The sequence below is a fragment of the Solea solea genome, chromosome 7, assembly GCF_958295425.1.
Source record: "Solea solea chromosome 7, fSolSol10.1, whole genome shotgun sequence".
Classification (NCBI taxonomy): domain Eukaryota; kingdom Metazoa; phylum Chordata; class Actinopteri; order Pleuronectiformes; family Soleidae; genus Solea; species Solea solea.
The window spans coordinates 31,038,168-31,063,787 of record NC_081140.1 but is presented as its reverse complement, the minus strand read 5'-3'; the positions used below and the strand labels follow the sequence as shown (position 1 = coordinate 31,063,787).

At 41.1% G+C, this 25,620-nt stretch overlaps 1 protein-coding gene across 3 annotated transcripts in view; it reads left to right on the top strand.

The window, feature by feature from the left end:
* LOC131463035 (calsyntenin-2-like) overlaps positions 1-25,620 on the top strand; it is a 338,191-nt gene that overhangs the window by 246,334 nt on the left and 66,237 nt on the right. For all 3 annotated transcript variants that reach the window (XM_058634680.1, XM_058634679.1, XM_058634681.1), the window contains 3 exons: positions 9,259-9,444; positions 13,916-14,173; positions 15,241-15,362. In XM_058634680.1, coding sequence (XP_058490663.1) covers positions 9,259-9,444; positions 13,916-14,173; positions 15,241-15,362 — 566 coding nt within the window. The remainder of the gene's footprint in view (positions 1-9,258; positions 9,445-13,915; positions 14,174-15,240; positions 15,363-25,620) is intronic.

Genomic DNA, 25,620 nt, shown 5'->3' with positions numbered 1-25,620 from the left:
GCCTCACTAACGTCTCGTGTACCTTCCCTTTCACTGCTATCCTGTCACTCATCTGCACCTGCTTCATCCTGCCTGCACGCTCTTCTTCACCTTACAGAAGCAACACACTTAGAAACCAAGACGCTCCTGTGTCCCCACAAGCTAAACATGTTTCTCAGTGGTCTCTGTTGTGAGAGAGTGAGCAGTTTACAAATGTCATTTTCTAACCTCAAGGTAGTGAACATTTTCTTTGGATTGTAGACTTGACCAGGCCGGTGTAAAAACTGTGACAACCGAATGTGAGACTGCAGTTTGTAAAAAAAAACGACTCACACACACATGCACACATCAGGGGACGACAGTGTGGCCTTTGCATATCAGAATGGATGTAAAGACTCTCCCACTCTCCCTGCTGTCTCCTCCTTCTTCTTTGCTGGGTTACATAATGTGGGTCATTCTTCTTCATTTGTGAAGTAAGCTTCCACCTCAAACATGCATGCAAGGAAGCCCCTTAAGTACATATCAAAGGTCTATTCTAACACCAAAATCTTTTATTTCATTTAATTTTAAAGCAATCATTCACTTATACGACATACTTGTTTGTAGTATTTAAAATTCCTGCCACTAAACCACAGAGGTCACAGGAACACATCTGATGTTCTTGAACTGGTTCATTTGCTGACAGGGGCACACATACTATAGTTAGGGCTAAATATGTGTCACTTCTTTATAATCTTGAACTGTTATTTTAAAGATACAGTGTATATAATGTAGCAGAATTCATTGATGAAGTTTTATGTTGCAGCTGAATATCTCTCACCTCACCCTTCACTTTCCTTCAGTTAACATCAAAACTCAAAGATGTTTAGAGCTGAACAATTCATGCAATAACGTAAAACAATGCAATATAATTGTTTTATCTTCAGTTTCAGACAAATGAAAATAATTTCTCATAAGCTTTACACGTTTGAGGTCGCTCACTTAGAAAGAGAAAATAAAGAAAGAGAAAAAGAGAGGGCACATTTTGAAGTTTAAATCGTTTTTCCTGAACAGTTTCAGTGTCTCCACTTTTATGTGTCCAGGATTAAAGTGTAATTTTCACTCAATCCTCGGCGGGGGCAGAAGAATTCCACTCACTTCAGACATGAAATTGTCTTTTTTTGAGGCCTTCTCTTACGATCCTGCAGAATGAGAAATACAGTGTAATGTCATTAGTCTGTAAATGATCCCTTTAAAGCTTTAGAAAACTATTATTCTGTCTCATCGGGTTCTCAGAGAGCAGACCTAGATGTTCCTGTGCCAAAACCTCCCAGACTTATGTGGTGACTTTAATAAAAGATCATTTAATGTTTCTCTGCAGATCACACTGAGCAGCGATGGAAGACATTTTTTTCAGTGACAAGGTCTGGAGATAGTTATGAGGCAACATTGTAACTTAAATGATCACACGTGTGAAAGAAATCATATAAGATGCCACTGATACAAGTAGATTTCACTAAAACCACAGAACATCAAGTTACAATAATGGAACAAAGGGATCATTTCCCATCAGGGAAAACATTGATATCCACTTTTCTTTAAGAAAAATAAGATCAAGGTCTGTTGTTTTTCACAAAGAGGAGCCATGAAAACATTAAGATTAAGGCTTAAGGACACAGGTGGAGAGGAAAAGAGAAGGAAAAGAGGAGGGTAGTGCTCTTTCAAATGGAAATATAGGCTCTCCTGCTGATGGATGGGACGAGTAATGACGACCTCCAATGACTACATGAACATGATGTCAGCATTTTTATATTTGCACTTATGCACGCACACACACACACACACACACACGCACACACAAAGAAGTGGAGAGACTCCCTCAGAGATGAGGAACAGCATGAAAGTGTGATGATGCATCATTTTCTTATAAGCACCTCTATCCATCTCTCTCTTCCCTCTCACTCTCTGCTCTCCATGCCACACACTGCGACACAGTCCACACGTCTGTCAATGGTACGTTCATATTTGTTGATGAAATTCTAGTTGAGTGGACGGATAAGAGGATTGTACGTGTGTCACACGGCGGAGTAGTGGCTAGCACAGTTGCCTCGCAGCAAGAAGACTCAGGTTTGCAGTCCTGTCTGAATGGGAGTCTGTGTGTCTGGAGTTTGCTTGTTCTCTCTGTGTCTGTGTGCACAGGTTTTCTCTGGTTTCCTCCTACAGTCCAAAAACATGCAGAGGTTAACTGGACGGTGTGAATGTGAGAGTGTGTGATGGACTGGTGAACCCCGCCTCTCACCTTACGTCAGGATTGAAGTGACATCATTATCACAGGCCGAGCAAAGTCAGCTACAGACTTTTACCAGGAGGCAGATTTATTCCCAGTCATAATAATATAAAGATAATTTGCTCTTTCATCATCCTCCTCTTCCTCATATAAACTTCAGATACTGTTATAGTGAAATTAGATTAAGATGGAGCGAGAGATTATTATCTTGGTATATACAGTAGAACAGTATTTTGGATTTTCCTCCAAGTACCACCAGAGGAAGCTTGCGTAACACTGATTTCTAAAGTGGGCTTTGACCCACACTATATATATATATATATATACATATATATATATATATATATATATATATATATATATATATATATATATATGTGTGTATATATATGTATGTATATATATTGATCAATTAACATCATCACATTTTTATATCCTGTTGCCTTATGCAGACACAAACCCATTTTCTGGCTCGCACCCCTCCCGTCCTGCCTCTCGTCTGCCTCTCACATTCACAAAGAGAAGAACCCTTGTGCTCCCAGTGTGAGGTCGACTCAGTCTACTGTAGGCGAGCACACAACTCAACAGAGAGCAGATAGCTTCCTATTAAACCCACACTGCTTGTTGTTAGACAGCTGGGCTTTAGTGCTCATCTGTGTTCTGAGGTTTTGTGCCTCAGTGCGAGTGTGTGTGAGTCGAATGAATTTACTGTTTCCGTCTGTCGGCATCTGAGTCACAAAGTGCAGGCAGTTTTTGTGTATGTATGTGTATATATATATATATATATATATATATATATATATATATATATATATATATATATAATTTTTTTGTGTGTATGTAGCTCTCTGTGGGTGCATGTGTTTCTCCTGTTTGTGCTGTCAGGGAATGCAGGAGCTCACGCTGCATCTGTGAGTGATAACATCACCACTAGCACCACCTCCAGCAGCAGCAGCAGCAGCAGCGGTAGTGGTAGCCTGTGGTGTCCTACAGAGTCTCTTAAACAGGAGTGCATTATTTAGCAGATACACAAATGCAGATAAACTCCTTTACAACGGCAGAGAGAGATGAACACATGAAGACATTTTTCCACTTTGACAAGTGTAAAATATTTCCAAGTCAGCTGACTGAGCGAAAAACCGGCTGTGTGTAATAAATGCAGCCAGGAATAACAGATAAAGTCACATTGCTATTGTTTTGATGAAGACATACTATAGTTACTGCAAGCACGGTAGTGTCACATAATGTAGTGTATAGCATATAATCTGTAAGGTAATCATCTTATGTACGTTTCCTCTAACCCTAACCCCTAGTTTACCCCTTTTTGTTAGTGGGGATACAAGGAAAAGCAGATTCTAAATGTACTTTAAATAGACGTAATATGACGTTAGCATTAGCATTAGCTCTACTGAATGAAAAAAGTCATGGCTAACATCAAGGTTATTTATTGTCATTAACAGAACTTGATACATGGTTCATACATGTTTTTTACAAGGTCAGATTTCCATGCTTTTCCAGCACCTTGTAGTTGTGGTAAATTAATATGAATATAAACATGATAAATGGAATTTAGCTATAATCACAATCAAAATTGTGCTTATAATATTCATGTGTGCCTATCATATGCCACACATGAAAGCAAGGTCTATTAGATTCCTCCATCTAATAAGAAAACTCTTCAGCCAATAAACTATTTGTGTGAAAGAAAAACAGTCATTAAGTATTTTGAAGCACTTCTTATAGTAACAATGACATAAAAAATAGTCATACAATGTAGGCAGTGGACACTGTATCTGATATGAATAAGATATTTAAAAAAATGTTTTTGAAAACTTTCTATGGATATTTTGTACATTATAACAATGATTCTTTTATCAATAGAACTAGTCACCTAACAACTAACAGAAAGAATGATAATTTGTGCTGCATTATATGTGTCGCTTAGCAGAATAGGCCCACTCAGTGTTATTTTAATAGTTCAAAATTATAGTTGAATTAATGCACAAGAAACATTCATCATTTGGCTGAAGGAAATTAATCTACATGAACTTCTTTATATACTACTGCTCTAGTTTAGGCACTAGCAGCAAAATGAAGTGGCTTATAAAGCATAATATTTCCCTGTGAAATGCACTAAAGGATGAGAGTAAAGTGGTTTGTAATGAAGGACCCAAAGTTCTATTAAAGTACAGAAGTCGGGGGAAATTGATGTTTCTCCTTTGCGGTAATACACCTCATAGTGTCTTTGTTTCCTGCTTAATCAAAGGCTTTTTGAATGAGTTTGAATCAAATAAAGTCAATAAATCTAGAGTACAGTCACTGTGCCAAACAGTCATAAACCTGCAAGACAAGAACAATCATTGTCACTGATCAGGTGTAAGAACGTCACAAGGTGTCAGAGAATCACTGTGATGCACAGGGAAAGACTTTTGTGTTCTTAAGCAGGTCAATTCACAATCACCTGTGAGAAGACAAACTACGGCAGGGTGAGAAATGGAACAGTAGGACGGTTTGTTTCTTGCTTCCAGAAATCAGCACATTGATAAAAGAGGCCATTATCTAATATTGGCAGAGATGCACAGACATAGTTGTGTGTTTTTGTTTTCCCATTAACACACAGTCCAGTGGGTGTTTTGGAAAACTGCATTGCTCCATTTTTTTCCCCCCATTATTAAAGATAAATGCCACTGCTTAATATTTATCAGTGTAATTAGGGTTATTTGTTTGCACCTCACCAGAGCCAAAGCTGTTTTTCAGTGTGTATGTGTTCATTGTCTTTTTTATTAACATCTTATATTTGTTTTTTGTTTTTTACTGCAATAATTATTTTTATGAGAGTGCAGTAACACCTAGAGCTAACTCCATGACGTTTAGAGGAGATCACTGACTGCAGATACAAGTCATATCATATCATTCACAGTAATACTGCTATACATGTTTATGTGGAAATGGATAAAGCCTTATCATTATAGAAACAACAGAGCAGGGGGTTTATCTCACCTTTAATAAGAAAAGGTGAGATTAAGTCACAAACTTAACCCTAACACTCGTACAGAATTGAGGTTTTTTTTTTAAGGGTATCACAACAGGGTCACGTAAATTTATGGAAACAAACGGCTACAAAATACATTCATGAAACTCTGCAACTCGCATCACTTCTGTTGACACACATGCATTCATTCATCATCTTCTGATTGGCTCCACCCACCCCAGCTGCCAGATAATAGACAGCCTGACTACTTCATCTTAAACGCGTCAATATCATGTTGAAAATGGAGTCGAGCGATGGCAAACGAAGAATGACAACAACCACGATATGTGTTGACCTTCTGTGAGTCTTGATTTTGTCATGAGCGGTCAAGCTCCCTGAATTCTAGTTTATCTATATTCATAATTTCTATGTGGCCACACGGTTGGTGTAGTGGTTAGCGCTCTTGCCTTTGCAGCAAGAAGACCTGCGTTTGAGCCCTGGTTGGAACAATGGTCTTTCTGCATGGAGGCTGAACCCCGCCTTTTTATCCTATGCCAGCTGGGATTGGCACCAGCATTCCCACAACCCTCATGAGGATAAAGCGTTAGACAATGAATGAGTTTCAACCTTTGACCACAGATTGTTGGCGTATCTGATTCTGGAGTAAAACCATTGAACTCAAGTCTTCTTTTTGAGTCCCTCTAAGCGTGATAGATTTATGGCCGTGTTCTGACACGCGTCTTACTGCTGCTGCGTCTGTATGACACTTACTTTGTAGGCACCGCTAGGAACACGAAAGTTGTGGAATTACATTGCTAATCAGCTTTACATGCTCCACTGCTCAATTAATTAGCAAATAATGTACTCACGACAACCTTTCAAAACCAAGTGGAAATGAACAGTGTCAAGCTTCAGTAAGTGATTTGAAAGGTCTACTGCCAACACCAAGCAAGACCCGCCCCCTTGGGGTATAAATATGTAAATGAAATTCCCTCCATCCTGGCAGGAAACAACCTCACTCTGGTTCCATATAACGCTTACTGGGATCAGTGAGCGGATGCTGGTTATTTCCCCCTCCAGACAAATAAACTACAGACGTTCACTCCATGAGCCAGAAAACTATTAAGAGGTGATGAGAGCACGAGTGTCTTAATCTTTCCACAGAGCCAGCAAACATTTACTGTTGCTGTTTGTCCAATACTGTCTTACTCATAAACTTTAATCACCCACTTCTACACACCACCCAACCCTTCCTCACGTATCTGGGTATAAACTGTGTCCTCAACCCATTAGCCTCTATTTATCTCTCCAGGCTTGATCTGCACCTCCCCTTCGGATTTGTGGAGCTGACACACTAGCAGATAAATTATTACTACCTGCGATGCTTCCTAGTCAGATTCATTTTGAATGTGTCCCATCAGTTTGTGCATCCACTGTGACGAGCGAGTGTTGAAACTCTCACTTAAAGCTGTGGTGTGTAACTTTCAAATACAATTAAAAACTGCATTCAAACGTTTGACAACTGACTTCACACAATGCTGATTAAACATATGCATGTGTGATTGTCACAGTGATTTGTTTTCATGTCACGGCGACACATGGTGAGGCAGTTTACATCATGACTGAAGCGACACGTCAAAAAGCTGCTGCTGTTTCCTTCACCATGCAGCTCCAAGTTCCCTCTATGCAGTCTGAAAAACAAATCTCTCTGTGTGTCTCACACTCCCCTCAGAAGTATAAAAGCATCTGCTAGATGACATGTAATGTATGTAAAAGCACTTTGTAAATTGCTGTTTTTAAAGGTGCTATACAAATAAAGCTTTACTTACTTACTTGACTAGTGTGAATATAGTCAGCTTGCCATTTCCGTGAGTTTAAGGCCTGGTTCACACTGATTGCGAAAATGAAACAACAACAACAACATTAAAAGTAATAATAATGAGAGTCACCTTATCTTTCTCTCCATCGGAATCTAATTTAGCTATAGCAGTGTCTGAAGTGTATATGTGAGGAACAGGAGGATGATGAGAGAATAAATGTGTGAAAAGTCCATCGCTGACTTAACTCGGCCATGTACACCACTGTATTTTAACGTTGGTGATAAAAGTGTTACTTTGAAAGCTGAATATTTTCTATAAAACGTTTGAGAACCACTGAAATAATGATAATGTCTTTTTTCTAAATCCCTCTTCATGTAACCATGGTTATAGATATATATATATATTAGCTATTTGACATTGTTTATGAAATCATTTTATAGAATAAGGTGATATATGAAGACAGAGCTGGACCTCTGTGCTTACATTGAATCTTTGGCTTGCTCTCATGAATGTTCTGTCCTTGTTTAGCATGCAGCTGTGTCCAGTTGTTTGTGCCTTCACTTTGCAGCCATTGATAAACCAGAGTAATCACACTCCAGAGGAGGTGACTCAGAGTGTGTGAGGAAGCAAACATGGCTGCTGAGCAACAAAGATGCTCCTCTTCTGCTTCTAATGTAGAATTCCAGCGTCTTTGAGTGTCCAGAAAAGCGCTATATAAATATGATGTATTATTATTGTTATTATTATTAACAATTTTTAATAATAATAGTATTTTTGTATTTTCAAATGCTCCTTTTTTCCCTCTATTAGCCGTTTTCATCTATTCCCTCACTTGTCCACAGGTTGACTAGAGGACAATGTCTGAGAGCAACAGACATAATCCATAATCAATCAACAGATTAAACATGCTGACTCCGCTGTTAGAGACATCACAATATAACCCTTTGTCCAGATTAAAGTTGGGTAGGTAACTCAGGTTCAAGAAACTCTTTCTTAAGTATCTTTATTTGCTTAAAATGTAGTCGGATCATCCGAATAAATGAGTTGACAGTTGCATAATTTAGTCCACTGAAAATGCTTATTTTAATGTCAATCCAATAATAAGAAAGACATCAGGTTGTCACATTAAAATGGAACAAACAACAATGGAAACTAAAGTGTGGCTTTGAAAGCTTGTGCAATAGGTGTGACTTTAACAAGTTAACAAATTAAAGTAGGCACCAAGCACCACACCACCCGATCTGTGTCTTTTAAAAATACACTACATTGAAGTATTTTGATGCAAAATATGAGGGAGTTTTCATCATTTCAATAATATTACAGTTACAAAATAAAAGTTTGTGTTTGAGATGCATATTTTAAAGAGGTACTGCCCATTCCTCCTTACATTTTTACTCAAGTATGGTTTTCAACTATTCCATACAGTTGTGCCCATAATATAATGATCTATAGACTGATAGACAGATATGGGGACAGGAAGCGGCCTGTGTGTGTCATCATCAGTACTCTCAATACTAAGGATAGGGAGAGAATTGGCTGCCAGGTTGATTTTTTTAGATGCTATAGCAGCCATGCTGCTCTGCAACAGTCTGGCAGCCCCATGAAAGATGAAATGTGGGGAACATATGTTGACAGCATTTACAGATTGTTCTTCTTTTCAACCACAATAAGATTTTAGCACACTGTAAAAAATACTCACATAAACACTAAACTGGCTACAGAACATTTGCATTCATTGTCGTTGTCTGTGGCTCAGACTGTGAAGACAAACACAATTCTGCACAAAAGCCTGGAGAAACATGAGGGAAAAACAAAAAACATCCCTGACACACAAAATAATAGCCTGCCCACACCGAGAATACGTTCCACAGCTGACGGGACAGACAGTGACAGCATAATGACTACTGCTGCTAATGCAAGCACTGCACTGCACTCAAACAACAATTTCATTACCGAGGCACAATCTGCCAGGAGGATATTGAGTTATGCTGGCCGAAAATATTAGTGACAGTGAAAGATTGAAAATGGATTCTTTTATTTACGGCAGCCCAGATCAAAAATGAGGCAAAAGTGTGCAGTAACAAACGCAGAGGGGTAAAAATGGATTCATGATTTCAGATTACTGCACCCAGTTGTAGTTTTCATGCATAACATCAGAACAACAGAATCCTCCGCCATCCTTCACAGTATCTCCTCTTCTCTCCTCTCTCCTCTTTTCCCAGGTTGGAATAAACGAGTGGACTATGAGCCTGGGACAGGAAGTAAGCAGCTGTTTCCCAAGATGCACCTGGAGACGTGTGGCGGGCCGCTCTCGTCAGTGAGGACCACCGTGGAGCTGCAGACAAATCACATTGGGAAGGGCTGTGACAGAGAAACCTACTCTGAGAAATCTCTACAGAAACTCTGTGGTTAGTTTTCAAAAAAGAAAAAATGTACTTTTCTGTGGCTGAAATTTAAATTTCAGATAATTGACATGTGTTTGTATGAGGCACTGGCACATAGTAAGCACAGACTTCACTACTCACTTTGAGCCAAAAGAAGAAGAAAAGGACAGAATTTAACCAGTAAAAAGGCACCAAATGGCATCTCATTGAGAAAATCAACATATTTAGCTCATGGTGATACAGGAGCTGCTGGTCTACTGCTGCCTTGTGTGACAAGACTGAAACCAGCTTCTCCTGATTCTAGTCATGTTTTCACAGAGAGCTAACCTCCACATGCCTCCGTGTCTCATGCATGTGCGGCACATGCCTCCATGTCTCATGCATGTGTGGCACATGCCTCCATGTCTCATGCATGAGGTGACCTCTTACAGCAAACTTAAACATAGTTCAGTGAATGTGAAGTGAGCCAGAGCTGTGAGCATCAGTTGAATGTATGGTCTGAGTATGGGGGTCAGACTGGGTCTAAAAAGTGTGTCGCTGCCCCGTCTCTGTTTGTGTCTCTTGTTAAACTCCTGTGAAAAACTTGAGGCGCGTCACTAATGATGTGTCAGAGCGAGGGCATTAGCCTCCTCAGATGCATCCACGCTTCCTCCTTGGTGACTGATGAGCGGCTGAGTCGGTGCCCAGAGCGCCAACGAAGCAGCCGAACGTCCCAGTTCCCATCTGAGCCGTGCCACCAGCAGGGGGGCTGGAGTCATCATCTTTGACTAACGGCCATATCCCAGCTCATCTGAATGCATAACGTCCCCCCCATAGATCTCCTGATTCGCGGTCCACGGATGGTTTACCACTAACGAGTCATTGTCAGGTAGCTCATAATCATTATCTGATAGCGAACAGAATAAATTGTAATTGCTTTTTTAAAGCACAATCAATTTGAGATAATGTACAAAGACATTGGGCCAAGAAATGGCTGCACATGCTTCTCTGAGAAGTTGATGTGTATTTATTTACTGAGGGAATGTAATTACTGGAGTCGCTGTGGCATGAGTAACATCTGAGAAAAAAAAGCTTTGAGGACGAGGGTGTGCTAATGTTGAGTGTTAGAAGAAATGTAGACGAGCATGTTCACAGGTGAATTGTTTTTATTTATCGCCACCCGTGAGCTGCTCGAAATGATTTATAAACGTGGTTTTAAACACATGAAATTCTCACTGTCTCCGGGGACAACAGATAGATCGGGAAGGGCACGTCAGATGGATTGGGGAGCAAGGTGAGCAACGCAGCAAAGATAACGTTTGAAACCGGAGATCACTCAGGACGCAATGCATCAGAATCAGAATCAGAATCAGAAGAGCTTTATTGCCAAGTACGATTTGCACATACAAGGAATTTGTTCTGGTGTCATTGGTGCATAACAAGCATACAAAATTTTAATATACACAGTATATAAATGTTTTTTTTAAAAAGATGAAAAGAGCACTACAGAAAGAGCAGTACAGCTGGGCAGAAGTGAGTAACAGTGAAATATTCACCAGGTGCAAAAGTTCACAGTAATGACGTTAATGTAACGCATAAAAAAGATGTAATGATAATGTGACATGTAGAGGCAGAGGAGGAGTGTGAGGAGTCAGAGTGTCAGGGGGGGGCTGCGGGCCTTGTTGATAAGGCTAGTAGCAGACGGGAAAAAACTGTTCTTGTGGTTCTGGTCCTGATGGACCGCAGCCTCCTGCCAGAGGGGAGTGACTCAAAAAGTTTCTGACCGGGGTGGGAGGGATCAGCCATAATCTTTCCTGCACGCCTCAGAGTTCTGGAGGCGAACAGGTCCTGGAGAGATGGAAGATTGCAGCCAATCACCTTCTCTGCAGACCGAATGACACGCTGCAGTCTGCCCTTGTCCTTGGCCGTGGCAGCAGCGTACCAGATGGTGATGGAGGAGGTGAGGATGGACTCAATGATGGAGGAGTAGAAGTGCACCATCATTGTCTTTGGCAGGTTGAATTTCTTCAGCTGCCGCAGGAAGTACATCCTCTGCTGGGCTTTTTTGATGAGAGAGCTGATGTTCAGCTCCCACTTGAGGTCCTGGGAGATGATAGTTCCCAGGAAGCGAAAGGAATCCACAGTGTCAATTGTGGAGTCACAGAGGTTGATGGGTGCAGGTGAGGCTGAGTTCTTCCTGAAGTCCACAACCATCTCCACTGTCTTTAGAGCGTTGAGCTCTAGGTTGTTACGGTTGCACCAAGTGACCAGCTGTTCAACCTCCCACCTGTAGGCGGACTCGTCACCATCAGAGATGAGTCCGATGAGAGTGGTGTCGTCCGCGAACTTCAGGAGCTTGACGGACTGGTGACTGGAGGTGCAGCTGTTTGTGTACAGGGAGAAGAGCAGAGGAGAAAGAACGCAGCCCTGGGGGGATCCGGTGCTGATGACCTGTGAGTCGGAGACATGTGTTCCCAGCTTCACATGCTGCTTCCTGTCAGACAGGAAGTCAGTGATCCACCTGCAGATGGAGTCAGGCACGCTCAGCTGGGAGAGCTTCTCCTGAAGCAGAGCCGGGATGATGGTGTTGAAGGCAGAGCTGAAATCCACAAACATGATCCTGGCGTAGGTTCCTGCAGAGTCCAGGTGCTGGAGGATGTGGTGGAGGGCCAGATTAATTGCATCGGCTACAGACCTGTTGGCTCTGTAGGCAAACTGCAGTGGGTCCAGGAGGGGGTTGGTGATGGCTTTCAGGTGTGAAAGCACAAGACGCTCAAAGGACTTCATAACCACAGAGGTCAGGGCGACGGGTCTGTAGTCATTAAGTCCTGTGGTCCTTGGCTTTTTGGGAACAGGGATTATTGTCGAGGTCTTGAAGCAGGCTGGCACGTGACATGTCTCCAATGAGGTGTTGAAAATGTCTGTGAACACTGGAGACAGCTGATCAGCGCAGTGCTTCAAGCTGGATGGGGAGACAGAATCCGGACCAGCTGCTTTCCTGGGATTCTGTTTCCTGAAGAGTTTGTTGACGTCCCTCTCGTGGATGGAAAGAGTCAACACTGAGGTGGGTGGTGGGGTGGAGGGGGGGGGACCTTTAAGGTGGGCATTGGTGGAGATGCCCAGGCCCCTGCTGAGGTGGGGGAGGTGGAGGTGAAACACTGGAGCTGGGGGTGTTGGGAGGTGTTATGGGGGATGGTTGCAGGACTGTCCCTCTGTCTTTCAAAGCGGCAGTAGAACTCGTTCAGGTCGTTGGCTAGGCGTTGGTCGTTAAAGGAGTGGGGGGCTTTAGGCTTGTAGTTGGTGATCTGCCTAAGCCCTTTCCAGACAGACGCAGAGTCGTTGGCTGAGAATTGGTGTTGGAGCTTCTCAGAGTACAGTCGTTTAGCTTCTTTCACCGCCTTGCTAAACTTGTACTTTGCCTCTTTAAGTCTGTCTTTGTCACCACTCCTGAAGGCCTCTTCCTTATCCAACCTTAACCTTCTGAGCTTGGCTGTGAACCAGGGTTTGTCGTTGTTGTAACTCACCCTGGTGCATGATGGAACACAGCAGTCCTCACAGAAGCTGATGTATGACGTCACAGCCTCTGTGTACTCATCCAGACTGTTGGTAGCAGTCCTGAATACATCCCAGTCAGTAGAGTCCAAACACGCCTGTAGATCCTCCACAGCCTCACTGGTCCACTTCTTTGATGTCCTCACTACAGGTTTGCAGAGTTTTAGTTTCTGCCTGTAAGCAGGAATCAGGTGGACCATGACGTGGTCAGAGAGTCCCAGTGCAGCACGGGGGACGGCGTGATAAGCATCCCTGACTGTGGTGTAACAGTGATCCAGAATGTTCTCCTCTCTGGTCGGGCATTTAATAAATTGTCTGTACTTGGGGAGTTCGCGAGTGAGGTTTCCTTTGTTAAAGTCACCTAGGACAATAACTAAAGAGTCCGGGTTGATCCACTCCACACACAGTATCTGATCGGCGAGCATGCGCTGTGCCTCCTGCACGCTGGCGTGCGGTGGGATGTAAACACCGACCAGAATGAATGAAGCAAACTCACGGGGTGAATAAAAAGGCTTGCAGTTTATGATGCATTGAGGTTATTGTGTCAAAAGAATGATGGAGTTGCTTTTAGAAGAGGAAGAGGAGGAAGGGGAGGAAGGGGATGTGATGAGTCAGTGCAGGGCACCAATGATAAGTGCTCATACAACCGAGGTGTTTGCTGTTCACAATCACATCACATGTTTCCTCTGTGTTGTCACAGGGCTCAGTCGATACGTGCACTCTGGCGAGCTACAGTTTGAATTTGTGAACGATGACTCACATCTTTTCTTCTCCTTTTGAAAGTCAGTTTCATTTTCCATGAATCAATACCCACATCCTCTATCCATCTCAGCCCATTGATTACATATTAAGCCCTGCCATCTGCTTGACTCATATGTAATCATAGCCAAGGTTAGGCCAATATACACTGCATATCTGCGCTGATTGTTATTGACACATCTTCTATTGTGCTTTGTGACTGAAGGAGCCTCCTCGGGCAGCACTGACCTTCTCCCTGCCCCCAGTGCCACCACCAACTGGACGGCGTCGCTGGTGACTGACAGCGGGAGGGACAGCGACTTGATTTTCAGGTTTGACGGTCGTCAGGCAGCAAAAATCCCAGACTGGGTGGTTCCCCAAAATCTGACTGACCAGTTCACCATAGCCACGTGGATGAAGCATGGGCCCAGTCCTGGACTCAGAGCTGAGAAGGAGACGCTGCTCTGTAACTCTGACAAGACTGGTGAGTCTGAGCCTGATTCAACAAATCCCATCACAAGACCAGAACCAGAACCGACAATGGCATCCATTGCACCTCTCGGTGTAGCTTAGTCATCTCTAAATGGATCTCCATCGTCCAAAAAAACAACAGACAGACAGTACTGTTTTGTGTGGTTGTATGTGGCACTGACACGTGGCCAGTGCCAAGAACACAGACATAGATGATCTCGCTCAGTAAAAATGTGGCTGCGAAAGGCAATGACCAAATTAATGAAATAAAGCTTTTTATATCCTAATGATATCTCTGTTTTGAACATTGTACAGCCTTTACTAACTGATAATTGTGTTGCTTTGTGAACCATTCACTCCCTGCATCAAAGTCCACAGTGATTTTAGTGAAACCATGTGTTCAGATTCACCAAAGTCACACAAACGTACACACTGAGGCAGCAATAGATCAGTTGCTCCCAGTGTTTTAGTAAAATCGCCTCCCTCTGCGTGAGTGGAAGAAGAATGAAAGGATGCATCTGTGCAGCTTGTGTCATTTCAATTTAGTTGTGTAAGTCCAGATTTGTCAACAGAGTGAATCTGGTGCATGTCACATGTTGCATTTTCAATATAATAGGGAAGTTTGATTGTGTTACATGAAAAAAGGCACTCCACTAAATCTGACTCCCCCTCACTGTCTCCCCTGTTGCCATTTGAGACGAATCAGATCAAGATATGTCTGCAAAACCATGACTTTGTCTCCCACTGAGAATTGTTCCACAGCTTCAGAGACTTGAAGTGCCAAAACAATTCAAAGAGAAGAAACCCGTCAAAATCACCTTCCTCTCTGATTTAGTGTTCTTTCCTCATTCATTCACACAACAAACCGATGATAACACTCACGTGGATGCAGTCAGATTTCAGCTAGAATTTTGATTTAAGGTCAATCGCTGCTAACGGAAACACAATGATGCATCAATGATCCACAGGTGTGTGTGTGTAATGTTCTCACAGAGAAAGTTGACGTCAGGTTGTCTGTACCGGACAGTGAGTGGGTGTTTTGATTGGCTCTTCTTCTCTTTCTCTCTCTGCCTCCCACAGAGATGAACCGTCATCACTACTCACTGTACGTCCATAACTGCCGCCTGGTGTTCCTGCTGAGGAGAGAATTCACTCAAGTGGACACATTCAGACCAGCCGAGTTCCACTGGAAGCTGGAGCAGGTAAGTTATCTTATGTGCCAATTACATGTGTATTGCAGTTTATATCTGGTTCTTGCACTAGAACCTGGCAGACCTGGCATCTGGTGAAATGTTCCCATTAGGAGACTTTTTTAAAGTGGCCGAAAGATTTACATCCATTTCTGTATCACCTATCAGAATTTGAATTGCTAAACAAATCATTCCAAAAGATGTTTGGTAAATTAATTACAACTTACAACATTCTATACGCAGAAATTTCCCAAAAAAAATCTCCCGCAACCCATCTGTGGGTCCCAATCCAGTCTTTGGGAAACACTGATTGAGGGTCTGGTTCAGTCTGTAAGCTGGTCACAAATCAAACACAGATTTGTGTGTGTGTGTGTGTGTGTGTGTGTGTGTGTGTGTGTGTGTGTACAGAGTGCATTTCCATTTAGGGCTTGGTTGCAATTAATATCCTCCTTTAATCCAAAAAAGCTTAACCTTTAATTAACCGTCAATTTATTTGGAGGACTTTCATACTAATTTATTAAATAACTGCAAAGTTTTTAATTCTCCACAACCATTACAGGCCGTGGTTGTTGAGACTGTGTTACAGCCAGACTTGTTTTGTTCTTTTACCACTTATTTTTAAGCATTTCACTGAATGACTCATTAGGGACAGGTTTCTTGAACAAATCAAATTGTATTTGTGTTGAATTATTACACATTATCATTACTGACGCTCCCTGTCACTCAAACCATGGCTGCTATCGTTACTTATTTGAATTTCCAGTAGTGAACAACAACAATTCCTGTGCGCCTTGATGTAAAATTGCCTTTGGTACAGGAAAGTAAGTGGTTTGCAAAGCAACATAAACTTCATTTTCCAGTCTCAAAGGTCTGTCTTTGCTGAGAGAAAGCTACAAACCTGTTTAAGGTACTAGACTTAAGCTTTTGGACCCGGACGCACAATCAGTTCTGAACATGTGCCAAAATGTGCATGTGTACATGGACCTTATGTCAAACAATGCAGGAAATTTAAGAAATCCAAGGTTCAAGTCCGAGTGAGAGAGTGCAGGGAGAATTAGAGACAAAAGACAAGAGAGAGCAGAGATGAGAATGAATCTGTGTTTCCTTTGTTCACATGATTTTCAAAATAAAATGAACCATCATTTTGTGCTCAAAACGAAAAAAAAACTGACAATGAACCGTTTATGTTTAAAGGCTCGTTTTTCATTTTCTGTTTTATTTTGAATATATTGAAGGATTAAAATGATGGAATGGCTGGAAATGCATTTTTCTCTCTCTTTTTCCTGGTGTTAACACGTTTCTCTCATCAAATATGTGAATATTTATTCATAGAGCAGTGAGAGTGAGGTTGTCCAGGTAAATCATCATAAAAATAAACAAATTACAATCAAATAAATCCCAAATGGAATATGATTCAGATTTTTGAAAAATAACGGCTTCATCCAAGCTATTATTTTAATACCATGCGATCAAAATATCCATGAGTTAAAATATATCATTGTGCCATCGTTAATTCAAACTCTGTCACCTGTGTCTTCATCATGGCCTCAGCATTTTTGGGTTTCTATGGTGATCAGTGTTCAAATGACACCGTGACATTTGAGGGAGCCCGATTTATCGGTGTGAAAAAAGTGTGTGAATAGATTATTTTCCAGTTTGATACTGTGTCCGTGCCAGCTCGGTGAAGTTGATGAGGGAACGTAACATTCTAAGAAAATCCAAGTCTGTAACCTGCGACACAGAAATGGACCATGTTTCAAAGCTCGTGTCCTATTCAGAGGAGCCCAGCTCCCCTTCGCTCCCCCATCATTTGAACCGTGGTGTGAATGTGTGTGAGCGTGAGGCAGCAGCTGTCCTGAAGTCACACGGGTCACCTCGACTCACAGAGCCTCTCACTCAACAGTGACATTTGATTTGGGGCTTGAGATTCACAGCTGAGCCTGGACGACCTGATGCAGGGCACAGGACTGATCGCTGGTCCCGGTCTTAGATGGAGCATACAATTGATCAGGGACCAGATATTTACCCCTGTTAACAGTGAACGGATTCCTCTCCAACAACATAAAGCCTTGAAAACTGTCTTTTTCTTTGTTGCTGTGGAAGCGGGAAGGAGCTCATTATCAGCAGTTCAAATGACAAACATCACCTGTAGCAGAGTGACGACGAGCATGAATTCAATTGAAGTGCTTCTTGCTACAGGGTCCATGGAGAGAGTCTCCGCCACAGTGATACGTCTTCTCTCTTGATGATTACATAACAACCTTTCCTGGATTTCCTGGATTTGCTGTTTAATTTCCCAGTTGTTCTTTTATTTATTTATATTACTTTTATATCAGTAAGAATAAGCTCATAAAAAATTGTTTTGGCCTGTTTTCAAGTAGTAGCTTTTTTCAAATATCGGGGTTTTCCTGAAGTGTCTTTCACACTAAAATGAACAGAGTTACCCAAGATTTTTATACGTGGGTGAAGTTGCTAAAAGAAGGCGATTAACTCTGTTCTGCCGTGTGTGAATTGTGACATCATAGATGCACCTGAAACAAAAAGAGTTGCAGGAAGAAAAAGATAATGTTACGTTGGTCTATCTTTAGCTTTGCTGTGTAGAATCTACTCAATCAATCACGATTGATCAAATGAGTGATACTGAGAGCTGCTCTGCAGCCACATAAGAATCTAAGTCATAATGTCACGCCAGAAATGGAGCACCAAGAAAATAGAGAAGACAAACGTCTGATGTTCCCAATGATGCAAATCAGAGCCAAAGACCAAAAACCAAAAACCCTATGAGTCATTTGTGGTGCATTCCATTTGTAACCCTAACACTAACTCTGTTGCTATGCAGACTGTTGTTATTGTTGGCTGCTATTGCTATTGTTTGGGTTCCTAGTTTTAATAAGTCAGGGGTTATGTCCCTCCCAGTCGCAGTAAGTGCTGATCATAAAAACCCATTTAAACCTGGGATGAAATGGGTTTTTCAACTTGTTGAATTGGCTGTGAGTGAGAATCTTCTTCTTGATTTCGACTACTTTTATAACAATATGATAACAGAGGTTAGTGTGTTAGTGTGACAAAGAAATCAAGAAGAATGTGGACGATGTGCTTGTTGATGAAGTGAGTGCTCCCCTGAAGTACTCCTTCATACTTGTGTGCACGACATAGTGAGTGGAGTGGATCTGTAAATTCCCTTTTCCTCTCAGAGCCATGTGGCTGTGTTTGGCTGCAGCGTTAGTCCAGACTGTAAACGTGCATTAGTGGCCCACTAAAGCCACAGACAGGGTCTGTAAAATCTTTATGGAGAATTTGATGGTCCACTTGCCCACTGATTGTCTCAGTAGTTCCAGAGCCAGGCTTGACTCTGTGAGCCTCAGACAGAGCTCCACCTACTGTAACTGAGCCTGAGTTAAACGGACATTCATACACAAACTGATCCTCCATCTAATAATAACAACACAGTGTGGTATGAACAGACTATATGTATTAAATCAAACATTTTCTATATCAAGCAGGGCTCCCCCAATTTTGATTTTAAAGGTCCACTCTGACAGAATTAGACTCCTCCCCTCATCCCTCCCTTTTCCAGTAAAATCTGGGTAATAGATCGGCCTTAACGAAGCAAATAATATGTTGTTCTTTGTCTGGCATAGACGTTTCGTCTTGAAATGCACATTGCAGGTTCTAGCTAGCTGGTCACATAGTGTCGAAAGATGGTGGCCCTTGTTTTAAGGCTTCAAAAACCAATGCATTTTATTTTAGAGATCCACTAAAGCCTGATCCTATCCTATGAAGAGGTGGGGTAAAGTCATTACTACCAGAGCTTCTCAGTAGGGTTACGGTTAGAGACATCAGACAATGTCGGTAAAGATTACAACGACTTTTACCTGTGGAACAAATACCCCAGGAACAATTACCCCAGGTAATACTAATACTGTGTGAATAGACAAGCAGTAAATATGTTGATGTGTGTCTTCACTGGTGATATTAAGAAGAGCAACAGGAGGTGTCGGCGGTGCATACATGGAGCTCAAACATTATTATGGGTAGTTTACTTCATTTCTGCCAATACACTGGTTTCTCTCATACATCTCATGTATGTATATATATATATATATATGTATATATATATATATATATAGTATAGTATATTTAAGGACTTGATTTCCATGGTGTTTTATCACATAGTAAGTCATTAAAAGCCTTTTCCAAAGTGTGTATGACAGTAAAATAATAATAAAAAAAGGAGGAAATCATCTCATAATTTCCACAGAAAATAATGAGTTTTGAATTATATTCAAAATGCTTAATATAACTCACATTCCCTGCAGATATTAAGAGGCAGAGTTCTTTATTGCTTATTGAACAGTTAATTGTTCCATGTTGTTATTGGATTTTATTTTTTTGCAGTGAATATAATGAAATAAAGTAAACAAATTTTAAATGTAGGAGAATTGTCCTCTTTTTTTGTATTAAAAAAATATATCAACCAATTGACATCTAGCACTTCACCCATGCACCTGCCTACAATATGAATACAATATCATGAATAGATATGATAGTACAAGGTCTATATGAATAATTGAAACACCTATGAGACTTCTAAAGAGGTGTGAGTATCAGTATAGGTGTGTATCATAATACAATTATAACACCACGCTTTGCTGCATGGTCATTAGGCTTCTTATCTACTCATAAACGACAGATACAGCAACACTATTGTTCATTTTATCAGCTGCATGAGGCCAATTTTCCATATATTTCCCTTTCAAATATAAAATATCGGAACACCTGATGGTTAGATGACACTTTTCCCTGCTAATCAACATTATACATTCAATATTCAAAGTTGTAAGGTTGACGGTAGAAGGAGGAAGGCTATGATAGAGTTGAGGGAGGAATAGCAGAGAAGCCTAATGGGAACTTGAGGGTCACTTTGAGGAGCAGGTTCCTTGGAGGGGGCTGCTGAGCTGAGGGGTGTTTAAGGGTTCTTCAGTTACAGAGGCAAGGATCAGGTAAAGAGCGGCTGAGGAGCGGGGATGAAGTAGTGCTCTGTTGATGAGCTCAGGGATGACGGCAGGTGTGCAGGCAATCAGGGAGAGGGAGGGGTGGTGACGGTGACACACACACACACACACACACACACACACACACAGAGACAAACAAGAAAACGTGAAAAGCACTTAAAACCAAAAGGTGAAAATTGTAGTCTGTGACTCACAGAAAGATTATTCACTAACAAATAGGCTCAGCTTTCCAGCCACATGTTTGAAAACAATTCTCTTCTGATGAATTCACATTTTTGAAGGAGAATTCTTTGGATGTATGATGTCGTTCAAAGTAAGTGTTTGTGCTCACGTGGCACGGACCTGTGCCACGTGTGTGTGTTTATAGGTCACATATTCAGGCTTTAAATCTTCTTAAGTTGTGGAGTGAAAGTTATGATTGATTTTTAGTAGTAGTGACTGAGACCAGTCGGAGCAGAGCTGGGTCGAGTAGAGCCTGAATAGTGCTGTTAGAACTGTATAATGGTGGTTAATGCAGGGATATACTGTAGGTGAGGAGTTTTTAGATTGATTTCAAATTGGTGTGTGTTTTATTCCTCCATTAACTTCAGCTGATATAGATTTTTAAGGACTACTGCAGTGTGTATTACTGGCAGCACATATACATACATCTTGAAAACTAGCTGGAGAACAGTCTTCCTGAGCAATGCTTATATCTCCCCCTCTCTCCCTCTCTCTCTCTCTCTTTTACACCCTCTTTCTCTTCATCTTCTTCCCTCCTGTTGATAATTGTCTCTGGAACCCCAGGGCATGAAAAGAAACTTTCATTAAGTCGCTATCTCCCCTCGCCTTGTCTCCACTTCCTCCTCATCTGCTGCGTTGGAAACAAAATGAACTTGTGACTATCTCCAAACCAGAAAACTCGCTCTCCCTACACTGGTTTCTCTCATAAGTGATAATTAATTTCTCATTCAGGGACATTACAAGCAGCTGTACAATGACTCCACATATTAGTTTTACCTGCAGAATAAAGAGAGTGAACTATTTTCTAATAACAGATGCAGCGGTTAAAGAGAACATGGCTTTATGTGTATAGGTCTATTGTGTTTAGTATGATTCATTATTTGGAAGCACACCTATCTGTGCAGAGTGCATTGTTGAATGAAATGGTTTGTGTTGACTTCACTGAAGAGTCTGAACACTTGATTTAAATGGAATATTTTCATTCACGCAGCTTAAAATGAGGAGCGTGTCAATCTGGAACATGTTTTTTTTCTTCCTGCACCAGTTTCACCTGAATGAACCTTTTCATCTGTGAAAAATACAGTATGAAGAAAATTCAATCAGTTGGTGTTTTGAACCTTTGGCTCATGAAGGGGTTCAGGTAATTCTAGCAGCTGCCTGGCTGTGGTCGATTTCCTTTACCAGAGACTTTTTTTTTTACTTTAGTGAACTTAAATAAAGGCAATTAACAGCATTTCCTTTGCCAGTGGTTGTTCTCCCTGTGGCGTTTTCCTTTCATCTGACATTTGACATCACAAACATGCTGGGAACAGTTGGAGGAAGAAGAAAACAAACAGCACTACCATGGAGCTCAGTGACAATGTTACACTCACTCATTTGTATCTTTTAATTTGGGTCCTCTTAAATCAAATAAAGCACAATGTAGTGTTGTTTTCGTTGACGCTCCTGTTTTTCATGACAATCTTTGATGAGGAAAACTCAACGAGACGTGTGTGAGTTTTCGTTGATGAGATGAAAATGGCCGTAAATGTTAGTGGGTGGTCTGTCAGACGTTCAAATGCATGATATTTGTGCTTATTGTGATATTTGTGCGTAACCCTAACCCTCGGCGGGCGGGAGAAGCCGCAGCGAGTGCATATGTCCGCGGCCACGGGAAGCGGCGAGGTCCGGGCGGGGGTTCACTGTCAACCACCTTTGCCCCGAGCCTTTTCCAGCCGACTTAGAGTCAGTCGCGGTGCACCACGAAGTACAAATACTTTGTTACATTAGAACGCTGGCAGCAGATTCAATGACCTGGATGAATGATAATCTACACAGACAATAGTGTGGCTGTAATAGAGCAGACCCACGGAAATGTTTGTGATACGATGTAAACGATGGCGATGGCCGAGCTCGGAACCAGATATAATGATTTCATGTCTTTCATATCCGTTCATTTAGGAGTCATGTGGAAAAAGCATGGAAGTACATTGAACTATCATAACACTCAATCTCCTTGATTGTGTAACATCTTTGAAAGAAGGATTTTTTGCTTTTGTGACCACACGCTCCAGCAGACATAAAGGGACATTTAAGGCTTTTTGAAGTGTGCTTTATGAGATACTGACAGCAAGGACACAGGGAAAAACAGATTGTAGCCACTTAACAAAGTCTTTATCTCACTGTTAGATGGTGTGTCTCCTTTTGTAAAACACTTAATCCCCCAAACCAAAGTCCATAGAGGAAATCAGAGATTTAACATCATAGCACACAGGAGTTGTTGGTTCACTTCTGCCTCCATCACTAAGTTCAAATTAGTTATCTTGTGATTTTTGTTTTTTGAAATCCCTCATTTGGATTTAGTCCGAGAAACAGTCTTGTTGTCTTGTTCTTGTGTCATTATAGTAGTAGTTGGGGAAAAGTGCTTGGCTTGGCTAAGCCTTGGGATTATGAAAGATACTATTTCTGGTTCAGGCTGATGAATATTAGTTGCCAGAAGTGCTTCACTGTGTCACACGAAGAACGAGATTATAATAGAAATGTTGACAGAGCCTGCTTTGTGTCCTTGTCTAATCGGGTGCAGGGACTTTGGCAAGAGCAAATCAATGACATGTCACCTCGAGCCTTTCAGCTGCAGAAAGAACATGGAGGGAAAAAACCAACAGGGATAATTGAGAGCTAAATGATATTTCCACCAGGAGCTGAGACTGAATGTGGGTGTGACATCATTACTTTTTCTTTTTCCCCTTCTTTTCTTATCGGAGAAGCAATCAACTAAACACTCAGGGGGGCTTCATTTCACAGTGGACATCAGTGGGAAGTAAGATATTTAATTAGTGACTGTCAATGTAGGCACATCATGTATGACAGGTTCAGCCTGTGAGTTTTAAACAAAGTTAATCAGTTGAAGAATTGAAGTTCTTATTTTCATGGATAGTTTGTGCTCTGGTGTTATCTAATATGACATGTTTATTGTACAGCCTGTATGAAATCAGATGGCGAGTATCTGAAGCCCAGCACATGAGTTGAAGGTTTCCATTCCATCTTGTTTTTCAGCTCTGCATCAGAGTAGAAATAGTTTTTACTATGACTTGTTTTGGAAGAGACACATTCTGCAACAGATGTTGTACTCACACACCAAGCTTAACCACATTTGTCATCACTAGCTGTGAAAAGCAGATCACTTTCCACAGAGGCCCATAGTATTGTTGTCAAGACTAGGTTGATAATTCCAATAAACTATACTTGAATGAGTGTGGTTGGTTAATATTTATCAATACATTTGAGAAATGGCACCTACGTTCTGTGAGCCTAATAAAACAATGTTAAAGTCACACTATCAGATAAACTCTAAGAACATGGATGTCGAATGGAAACATAGATATGAACCTGACTATCTGACATCTAGAGAAGAGACTTTCTCCTGGCTCAGTGGCAGCAGCTGCTCTGTCCTCGGCTTGACGTTGCTTTCCATTTGCAGCAGAACTTGGAAGTCAGAAATGGGAGTGACTTCGCCTTGTACCAACTTAGAAATAGGAAAAGCAAACGTGTCTTGGGCCATCCATTGTTAGGAATACCAGTCTGTAACAAAGGTCTATATCGTATTTTGCACACACACACACACACACACACACACACAGTGCTGCAGCATGTCTACAGTTAAAAATGTAGCACTATACTAACTTTGTGTACGACTGATTTACTGTGAAACAAATAGAAAATAACTGCAAGCATTTGGACACCTGACCATCACACCAACAGGACCTGTAATGATACAGTCTTTTAATATGACTTTACTCAAGATTTTGAAGTGTTTCTATGGGAATTGGTGCCCATTCATTTTGTAGAGCATTATGAGGTCAGGCACTGCTGTTGGATGAGAAGACCTCGTGTTGAGGTCAGGGCTCATCAAACCATGTCTTTAAAGTCCTTGCTTTGTGCACTGGGGCACAGTCATGTTGAAATAGAAAAGGGCCTTCCTCAAAATGGCGCATAGCATTGTCCAAAATGTCTTGGTATGCTGAAGTGTTAAGATTTCTCTTCATTGGAGATAAGAGGCGGAGCCTTCCTGGTTAGACTCACCCTGCAAAGCAGAAGATTACCTACCTACCTTTTTATGATATGGTCAGTGACTGAAACCATGTCAAGAGGTAGACCAGGGCACTACTACTACTAAGTATAGGCTCCATTTTACAGATCAACCTTAAAACATTTTCCAACTACAGCAGTGAACCGGAACAACAATATTAGTGTATATATAAGTATATAATAAATATTAGAATTATAAATCACCTGGGGTATGTATTTTTCAACATATCAACATATACTGGACATATACATACTCAATGCATTGTCGTGAGAAAAGCTTTGGTTGCATTTGAAAGAGTTTCTTAAACGTGAATGTTTGAATGAAACAATCTGTATTTAAGTTAAAGTTTTCCAATCACAGTAATGATTCAAGTCATTTGTGGTCATGAGTTCACTTAAGTTTTCACTGCACACTTCACTTAATAATGCACAAATAAAACATAAAACATGAGGTGGTCAAATGGACACTCACTGCATTGTCTCTTTATGAGGAAAATCAACCTCTGTAATTTGCTATTATCTATAGAAATCACAAAGTTTTTGTAAGTGCATGTCCAGAAGTATCTAAAGACTGAGGTGGAATTACTTTCATTCCCCAGCTGCACATATATAGTTTCCTTACAGTGAGTAAGAAAGAAAGCCTGAAGTCCAAACAGACCTTTTAATTTTGAATAAAAGTCCATGATGAATTAAAATGAGTGACGATCATGAACCAAATGTAGTTTTGATTCACAAGCACAGCATGATGAAGAAGTTAGCAGCCGTTATTACACATGTTCAAATTAAATGTCACAATAATAATCCTCTTTATCTTCAGCATCAGATATTAGCGTTGTCCTAGTTAATAATCGTTCCTCCATGTGTGAGCTTAACAACGGACACAAAACTCTGTGTAATTGTTTTCAATTTTTCAGACTAATCCAGAAATATTTGACACTCCCTCTCTCTCTCTCTCTCTCTCTCTC